Genomic DNA, 10209 nt, shown 5'->3' on the forward strand with positions numbered 1-10209 from the left:
CCCCAGCCAGCCCCTCCGCTCCAGAGGGATGCTTGTGACATGGGGCTGTGTCACAGCGTGGGGAAGGAGGAAACAAAAAGGATGACATGAAAAATCAACCTGCCAGCTGAAGGCTGAACCTGCCCACCACTCGCTGCCAGAGCTGGTGTTTAGGCTGCTTAAATACCATTATACTTAAATATAGTTACAGGCTGCCTAAATATAGTTATATATATAAATATAGTATACTTAAATACAGTTATACTGGTTTAACGCCTCTTCAGGTTGGGAAGCAAGCTCAGTGTAAATGATGTTACCACTCCCATACTTCGGTGCTTTCTAAAGTGAGGTTAATTAATGAGCTTTTTTTTTTTTTTTTTGCCTTTGCAGCACAAAATAAGAAATCACAACTCAACGGTGCAGCTCTGCACCCTCAGCAGGGATGCTTCTAGAAAGGATGCATTTAACCACTGCAAGTAGGGAGGGAGCAGCACTGCAGACCCCAACCAACCTTATTTTGACCTACAGCCACCAAAGAAGTCTAGTCCCCAAATTGTTAATTAATTGGAAGATGGAGATCCCTTGGGGGAAGAAAAAACCCTGGATCTTTTGGAGAGAGCAAAAACAGATGAGGCAGTGGGGTACCATCCCTGTGGGCAAAGGCAAGGACCCAAGAAACACACTAAAGGACTCCAAGAGAGGATTTACCCCAGGATGTTTGCTAAACTGGAGGATTTCTTCACTGATGGATGGTTTTGGTGCCATGGCATAGCGTCACATGAAAATGCCGCTGTAAAGCCATGACTAGCAGGTGCTTCCAGGACAGGCAGATGTCCCAAGACTATTTTTACCCGACCAGGTTTTGAGTGAGAAGTGGGGCGTTAGGTGCTGGCACAACCACCCTCCCCTCTTAGGGAGCCAAGCGTGCACTTGGGGAGAAACTGAAAAAAAGGACAGAAAAAAGCCAAAGGAACCAAATCTGGAGAGAACTCCATTGCCAACTACTGCAGTGTGCCTCTTCCATATACTCCTGTTATCATTCATTTACCAACATTTCTATGTGTATCCCGGAGAACTGGTCTTAATTAAACAGGACATAGTAAAGAATAATTAAACAAGTATCACTTACTTTCTATCTGTGAATGGAGATCATTGACTATCACTTGTAGCTGCCCGATAGTCATGTCTCTTAGGTCAGTGGGTTTTAAACTTCTCTTCATCAGGCATTCACTTATATGAGGCATATGTGGAAGCTGAAAAGAAATTTCCAGCTTTTTACTCTTTTCTCCCAATTATTTGTATTCCTGAACAGCGGCAGTTTGCACTGTAGGTGTCCCCCTCTCACAAGCCCGTATTGACGACTGCGCTTAGAGTACCAAAATGAGCTGAAACATCTACACAATGTTTGATCAAGGTCTTCGGATCTACCAGTGTCAGTGGTGGACTGATGCAAACAGAGGCGAGGGCTGTGGCATGAAGCTCAGGATGAGACGGGTTGAGTGGACTACACCTTAAGGATGAGCAGCACCATGTCGTTGCCATCCTCAAGGCAGTAACGATCTTCACACTTCATCATCTCATTGTCTGCATCCATCCCACTCCCGTAATGCCCCGATAAGACAACCCATGCCAACCCTTCAACTCCTGACCGATGGTCCCTATCTCCACTACTCCTCTGCATGTTGCTCATGTCTCCATGAGCGAGCGCCGCTGGCCACTGTGTGTGTCTCAACAAGCAAAAGCGAACAGCAAAAGGGCTGGTGCTACCCCTCCGCGCCATCCCACAGTCCCCACTTACAAGATCCGCTACTGGCGACTTCTTCCTGTTTTGCTTTTCCACCTCGACCTGCATTTTGGCCATGGGCTTTGCCATAGCCAAGGCCATTTTGGCTTCAGCTTGGAGTTTCTTTTGCCTGGTGAGGAAATCCATGTCGTCGAGGGATTCCGACTCTTCCTCCGTCGTGTCTCTGTCAGAGTAGGATGAGCTCTGCTTGCTCTGGGAAAGGAGACACGCAGCCATTACAGCCCTGTCACCCCAACTGTGCTACAGCAAAGAAGTTTGCTGTCAGCTTAAAAAATATTTCTGTGCACTTAGAAGTGGTATCGTTTCTACAGAAAAGGTGAAGAGCATAGATTTTTTTTTTTAAATCCACAGGATTATATTTAAAAATCAGAGTAATTCCCAGATAGGCCCCCTTGACTATTAACAGCAACTTGAGCATTTCAAATGGGAAGAGGAGCCAACCACACCAATAGGTGTTGAAGGGACAAACTGGTTAAGCTGGAGGAAAACATTTGGGGCCATGGTGTTATATTCACAAAGGAAAAGAAAGGAGAGGAAAGCTGGTGGGAGCTGATACTGCTTTGTATACATTATCGCCCTGATAAATATCACAGCCAAAAAGAAAGGGAGGAAGGAAGGAAGAAGGAACTCCTTTGCATGAGGGCATCAGCAGCTCTGTGCAAGCCAGGGGCAGTCTGCTACCTGCCCCTCAGCATCTCATATCTCTTTTATTGATAGCTGAAGGTGCTGCTCTGGGGTTTAGCATCACTATTTTAATTTTAATTTATTTTATTATCATTAATTTTTATAGGATCAGCTCTTTCTCAGCTTCTATTATGGATGGTCTCATGGTTTCCATGCTCCGGAGCCCCTGCGGGAGGGGTTCCTGGACCTACCATAGGCGACAACGGCGTGTCCAGGCTGGTTTCTGTCTTGCTGTCATCGGCATCGCTGTCCTTGTCACTGCCACTGTCATTCACGAAGCAAATCTGCAGGTTCATCCCACTTTGTAATCTGCGGGGGGAAAGGGAGAGGTGATGCTGCAGGCCCCTCGTGCCGGTGCTGACGCTGGCAACCTGTGGCTCTCCCCGCCGTGCCAATGGGCGAGATGCTGGAGCACCATCAGGAGCCTGTCATTCACATTTTGAAAGGATGCTGTTGTCCTGATTTTGTATTGGCCGCAGGAAAATCCCAACATTCTCACTTTTTTTCTAAGAAGATGGTCATCCCCCACCCAAAAGCCCAGCCAGGACCACCAGCACATGACAGCAGGGCACAGGCAAGCTCCCGCTGCTGCCCAGCGCTGCCATTGCTGTGGGACTGGAAACTCAGCGCCTGGGTTGATGATAATGCTTCTACCACCATCTGTTGATGAACTTCAGAATTGCTGAGACACTGCAGAGCTTTTGTCATCATGGGTGGCTCTATTATTACATCAAATAAAATACTACATACACATAACATATGCTTTATACATAGCTGTATAAAATGTAAGTATATATTTACACATGAAATAGACAAATAATATATAAAATATTATATTATACAAAGTAACGTGTAAATGATTTAAACTATTTATTCAGAAGGGTGATAAGCCTGTTTATGGCCAAGAGGCACTACTGTACCGCAAGAGATGGTTACTGTGTTTTCTGAAGCCTCCGCACCATTGCCTGCTCTGGACAGGTTAAGACCACCCAAATTCACCTCCCCAGGAATGATTTTCTCTGGATGTGGCGGCTCAGGGCAGGCGACAAAAGGGTGTCAAAGCCCCTGCTGATGCCCTCCTTGCAGAGCTGCTCTGCAGCCACCAGCCAAGCCTACGTCCCCTGGGCGCTCCAGAACAATTTGCCCACGTGACACCAGGGTCAGGCCCATTCCCTTCCACAAAATCTGCTCAAACTTTGCACAGCTTCCAAATTCATTAAAAAGTAACCCCAGAAGCTAGAGATTGCTGGGGTCAACTCTTATCAGCCCTCTTGATGCATCAGACTCCATCCCCACCTGCTGAAGGTGGGGCAAGCCCCCTGAAACGTTCTGCTGCCAGTTATTCCTCATTCCCAACGCTGGGGCTTAATTACTTTTATTTTAGGGCAACTATTAGTTTAGTCACTATTACCATAAAATAGATAGCATTAATAATTAAAATTGGAGGATGGTGAAACACTGGAGCAGGTTACCTGGAGAGGTGGTAGATGCCCTGTCCCTGGAAACATTCAAGGTCAGGTTGGATGGGCTCTGAGCAACCTGATCCAGTTAAAGATGTCCCTGCTTACTGCCGGGGGTTGGTCCAGATGATCTTTGGAGGTCTCTTCCAACCCAAAACCATTTTGATGACTCTATGCAATAATTCTGCACAAGCTTTTACATCGTGGTGGACAGATGGTGCCCAGGCTGGGGAGTGGGATGCGCCCTTGGCTCAGCTTCAAATTGCATCGTGCAGACAGGGCAGAGCAAGTACAAAACATGGGTCTGAGCTCATGCACCTTTTGAGAGCACGACCCAACACATGAAACCCAGCAATTTATGCCCTTTTATTTTGTATGGAAGCACAAAAATGAGAGCAACAGTCCTGCAAAGGTTCCTCTAGGTCCTGTAATGGGCAGCGTGCAATGCTAATGCTGTGCCTGGACTATAAATATTAACGAAATGCCAAAGCGTTCAGGTACAGCTGGTAATTTCTCGTAGCACAGCTGCCAGACCCTGCCGTGCAGCATTAACTAGACCCACACTATAATTACAACATAGTGGCTCCTGGTTTAGCTGTAACTACACAGAGCAAAACTGTTTTCCCTTTCAAATGACTTGCAGTTCAATCTAATTTCACAATTGTACCTCTCTGGTGTAATAACAGTATTCCTCCTGGTTTTATGCCTCTCCAAGACTTTTTTTTCTTCTCCCGCACCATGGCAACAGGTAGATCTTCACTCCCAATGTGGGAGGTATTTGATGCTTTCCAAGTGCCATGGGTTACTACATGACAGCTGAATATAACCAAGAATTTCTGGAGTATATTTGGTGCATTTAAAATTTAAAAAATTTAAAAATTAAAAATTTAAAAAATCAGAATAAGTGAGGAATCTATGCAATGTGCCAGCCCTGGGGATGGAGCTGCGTGCCCAGCAAGCAGAGGGCTGCTGCAGCCACAGCCTGTGCACAGCGCGTGGATGCCGTGGGGAGGCAGGCAGATGCCATAAAGCTGATTTTTTTTCCTTTCATGTGGGAGATTAATTGCCTTGAACCAGCACAGAACAGCTGTGGGCTAGTTATCAGCATCAGATTTGCTTCCCACAGACTGCAACCTCCCCAGCCACCGAAGGAAGACGCATGTTCACAAACTTGTGGTTTTTCACCAACCATCACTACGTCGCCTGATGGGACCACGGGACCATCCTCCAGCCCTGCTCTGCTTTGGACATGAACGTCCAGCATTCAAACCAGACATTGTGACATCAAAATTCTCAGTATTTTGCACCTCAGTGAAAAGAACCCCTTGGAAAACAAAATTAATCAACTGTTTTCACAAGAATAACTCCATGATACTTCCACCATGCATTCATGATACTTCCACCACTGTTCTCGGTCTGCCCAAGTCCAAAGGCAATGCTCAGTTCAGGGCAGAGATCCTACATGAAAACCAAAAGGAAAAATAACTCAGGAAAATTCAGCTCACCTGCCTTATCCTCTGAGCATCCCAATTTCTCTTCTATACAGTTTTAAGCCAATCTTTTAGCATATTACTTAAAATTATTTATGTAAAAGACAACTATTGCCTTTGGAGCATAAGATGTTGCTCTAAAACAAAGGAAAATTCAAGAATATGGTTGCAAGCAAAAACCAAGGGATTCTCTGAAGGGAAGGTCTCAGGACTTCCCCCTGGAGGCATCTCACACTTTTCAACCTCCAAAGAGGTGCTGAGCTGCGAGGCTGTCAGGCTTACCGGGAGGAGAGGCTGGGCTTGCCGCTCTTGCTGCAGCTGGTGTAAAGTCCTGGGCCATCGTCGAAGAAACTGCCCAGAGCCAACTTCTGCCTGATGGACTCCCTCTCATTCTTCTGGGCCTGAAAGGGAAGGGCGACAAGAAAGGATGAAGTGGCCAGTCAAGCAGCAAGAAAGATGAAGTCTTGTCCCACCAGCCCCACTGTCACGCTCGTGATGCCCAGAACCCCCCAAGCTGTCTAGATTTAGATGAGATATGAGGAAGAAATGTCTTCCTGTGAGGGTGGTGAGGCACTGTCCCAGGTTGCCCAGAGAAGCTGTGGATGCCCCATCCCTGGAGGTGTTCAAGGCCAGGCTGGATGAGGCTTTGAGCAACCTGGGCTAGTGAGAGGTGTCCCTGTCCATGACAGGGGGTTGGAACTTGATGATCTATAAGGTCCCTTCCAACCCAAACCATTCCCTGATTCTAAGATATACAGCCACTGAGACCACGCTTGCACCACAAGCATCTTCCACTTCCCTCAGCAGCCTCCAAAACCACACAATCCCTCTTCTGCCAATGTGCCTAGAGATGTATTTTTAACCAATGCCATAAAATTATCCACAGTTTTAAAAATGTATTTTTATATATATGGTTTTTTGACTAAGGGCAAACTACAAAGTGATTTGAAATTAATCATCAATCACAGATTACGGAGATGACTGTGTAATCAATGGAAAATAAATGAAAAATCACTGATCTAGATTCAAAATTAGTACCAGTACTATCCCAGTGTCTGTCGCTAACGAAGTACGTGCCAACACTGACAACAAATTCGTACAAGGAAGCAAGTTATTGACAGAAGGAACAATTTGAAGCCTCCAAACATTTAAATTTAAAATAACACATAATACCCAATCAAGAATACATAACAAAAGAAAACATAGCAGGCAAGCACAGGCTGCTTCCATGATGTTATTTAATATAACAGCACTTTCCATATTTCACCTAAAGCACCTTTTTTGGATACCAGGAACTGAGATACAACAAAATGCAAATTATTAACTTAAAATAAGTAACACTTTAATTCCAACTCCAGTGCTGACTACATACGTTACGTTATCACACTGCCCATTATACTGTCAATCCCTCACCAAAATAAATACTTCATTTGTAACCTAACTCCTTTTATTTCAATTATTTAAAATATTACAAATAACCCCCATGGCATCAAGTGGTATTGAATTTCTGGGTTCAGCTCCTGGTTTCCAAAGTTCTACCCAGACTGCTTGAGTAGGTTTTTCTCCTTTGTTTTTTCAGGCTTTAGTAATCGATGCCTCGATCGCACAGATGCAGCTAGATTTAGAAGAAAAAAACAGCCAGCCCTGCTGGCTGAGGCAGCACAGTAAAAAAAAAAAAAAAAAAAAAAAGGCAAAAATGAGTGAGAAACATTTTTTGAATGGACTGAAGGCTGAGACAGGGTCCAGTTCCTGGTGCTGCCCATCTCACGATGCAGGCGGGTACCTCCCCTGTGAGTGCCAGCTGCATCCCTCAGTGCATCAATTACTGGGGAAGGCATGGATGATCAGCATCCCCCTTTTTCCAACTCAGATCATCCTCTCCCATATCTTCCCATCTACCTCTGATTTTCCTTGTGTTCCTACAGAAACCAGGAGCCCAAAGTGCCTCTCCACCTCCTCCATCCCAGCCTCGATGGCTCCCTTCCTCAGCAACATACTCCCCCTGTGCCATGTGTGCTGAAAGTTACTCTTCTCTGCATCAAAATAAATACAAATACAGGCACACTTTCACATATTTACCCCTTTCAGATGGGGCCATCTCTCCGGATCTTTTTAAATTTTGCTCCATTTCCCACTGAGACGGCAGCTGCTCCCAGTTCGACATCTGTACATTTAATCAATGTGCAATTTCTTTTCTCCACCAAGACGTTACTGAGGATACTAAATAATGCTGCTCCCAGGACTCAGCTCAGAATATCCCATTTTATAAACCAGACCCAGGCTAATGACCATAAAGAAATTGAGAGCCCTATTTGTTGTTATTGTAAAATAGGGAACAGTTACTAAGACATATAATATACCCAAGGGAACTGGATTTTAGTCTTGAGATAAATTACCCAACAGCTGCAGTATATGTCCTGAGTTGGGTATTGAAAACCATAAATTGAGAAGGAAAATTGCAGGGAGATTTTTGATTATCAAATATACTTACTTGGTATCTAAAAAATAACAGATCAGATACTCAAAATGCAAAAGTATTAGCAAGAAAAATAGAAAACCATGTTATTTAAATGTGTTATTTTAACACTGAATAAAAAGTGCATTTCTGAATGTGGGCTCTGGTGTAGAGCTGAAGTCTGGTTCAGACAATTTATTTTGAATAAAAGGCTGCTTTTTATTTTTAAGGCAAAAACAGTTTTGGGCGGATGTTTTCCTTCTTACTGTTGACATTCCAACTTGGAAGGCCAGTAGCTACCTTTGTTTAAGTATGTTAATAAAAACACAATGGCAGATTACGGCTGTGACTGCCTACATGTAGAGCACTTCACCCAACCCTTCCAGGAAAGGCAAATCGCTAGGGGAACTTCAGATTTTTGCTGCAGCGCACACAGCACGCTGTTTCCCAGCTCCATTGCCTGCCGTCATTATTGCTGTTTATAAATCTATCGCTAGTAACCAAATAAATATAAATCTGCCGGTGTTTGCAGATTGGACATGACCATTTGTGCTCTTCACCACCTGCCTCCGACATGTGCTGGCACCCAGCCCGACCCAGACACTCTGTGGCACCCCCACACCGAAAACCCTACAAAGAAGCTGTGGATGCCCCATCCAGGTGTTCAAGGCCAGGCTGGATGAGGCTTTGAGCAACCGGGGCTAGCGGAAGGTGTTGGAACTTGATGAGCTTTAAGGTCCCTTCCAACCCAAACCATTCCATGACTCTATGATTTTTGGTTGAGAGCCTGAATTTATCCAAAATATGCCTTCTTCCCCTACAAATTCATCCCTGGGGGCACATGGAGGTACCACCGATGGTGCCTTCTTCCCATACAAATTCACCCCTGGGGGCACATGGAGGTACCACCGATGCTGGGGGCTGTCCCCGACCGACCTGATGCTGGATGGAGAGCAGATGTCCATGGCAGTGGGCAAAAGATTTCTGCAGTTTTCAGTGAAAAAGCCCACACTGTGTTATTGATGTCATTTATGAAGCAGTAGCTGCACTGCTCTTTCCACCATGTACACTCCACAATATTCAGCATCTGTATGAGCTGCCTCTACTCATTACAGACATCACCCGAAACAGTAGATAAAATTGCACAGGGATGATTTATTTGGCGTTGAGGTGCAGCAGCAATTTGCCAGGCTCCTCGTTGTGCTCTGAGACCCCTCCCACTAAGGCAGAGCAGCCAGCTCCTACTAACAGTACCGACAGGTACCCAAACCGGACCCAACACCCGGCGTATTTTGCGAGGGCACTGCCTGGAGAGGGAAGAGTTTAATTACAGATTAGATTTAAAAAAAAATAAAAAAATCAGTGAATTACAGATTAATAGGGGCCAGCAGTGCTTAGGGGGCAGGACCCCGTCCCGGGTGGGCACTGCTGCTGCCACGCGATGCTGGGGGTTGCAGTGCTGCAAGGCCGGTGGAGACGGGATGCCACGGGCATCCACTGGCACCAAGCAGGGTGTGCAGCCCGTGCCTGGCCCCTAGGGCACGGCCAGGCCACCCAGGCTATTTTTGCCAGGGTCTGTCATTACCAGCCATGGACAATGACTATATTTAAAGTTACAGACCCAGGGGCAGCGCCTTATTTTAGCTCTGTAAAGTACAAGGGCTATTATTGGATTTACAAACAGAAATGGTAACCACAGAACATTTGTTTTATCTCTTTTTTTCTTCAGGGTGGATTTGCTGGCAAGTGCAAAATCAAGTCAAACTCATGCATCTCAAGCCACGTAGCAAGCTGCCTTAAAACCCAGGGCTCTCGAGGTATGAGAACGCATTTGGAAACATCTCTTTACATTTTCTTTATCATAAAACCATATGGAAACGCAGGGGGAGGAAGGTTTGCTGCCCTGCACCGGCGTGTTAAATGCTGCCAAGTGCTTCCCTGCTCTGGCACCCAAACCCCAGCACCCTGGGAGGGTGGGGGAACGTTTTGACCAGTCCCCCTCCTGCCCAGCGAGCAAACAAAAGGCTCCTTTTCATCCCTTACCTTTTTATAATTCCCTTCCCCTGCCGGCGCGGCTGCTTTCCTGATGACATCACCCATGCCATCACCCTCCCGACTCATCTCCTTTGCTCCCGGATCCTCACGTGGCCACTCAAACCTTCCCGTCGGGGCATCTCAGTCCTTCCTTTCCTCTTCAATCAACACCATGGGATCAAAAAATCTTCAACCCCGGAGCCAAGACCTATGGCAGCCCACCACTGTGCCCCAGCTGGGATGTCTCCCTGGTCCCTCTCGCTTCCTGGCCGCTCCGGAGCACCTTGCTTTTCCCTAATAAAG

The 10209-nt window shown here is 46.0% G+C and overlaps 1 protein-coding gene across 1 annotated transcript in view; it reads right to left on the reverse strand.

Annotated features, from left to right (window-relative positions):
* Positions 1–9972, reverse strand: part of SCHIP1 (schwannomin interacting protein 1) — a 12045-nt gene extending 2073 nt beyond the window's left edge. The window contains exons 1-5 of the mRNA XM_010074534.1: positions 9916–9972; positions 5700–5818; positions 2659–2776; positions 1778–1975; positions 1109–1232 (exon numbers count right to left, since the gene is read on the reverse strand). Of these exons, the coding sequence (XP_010072836.1) occupies positions 1109–1232; positions 1778–1975; positions 2659–2776; positions 5700–5818; positions 9916–9972 (616 nt within the window). The remainder of the gene's footprint in view (positions 1–1108; positions 1233–1777; positions 1976–2658; positions 2777–5699; positions 5819–9915) is intronic.
* Between the last annotated feature and the right edge of the window lie 237 nt (positions 9973–10209).

Source organism: Pterocles gutturalis, unplaced genomic scaffold (genome assembly GCF_000699245.1).
Source record: "Pterocles gutturalis isolate BGI_N339 unplaced genomic scaffold, ASM69924v1 scaffold19852, whole genome shotgun sequence".
Classification (NCBI taxonomy): Eukaryota; Metazoa; Chordata; class Aves; order Pterocliformes; family Pteroclidae; genus Pterocles; species Pterocles gutturalis.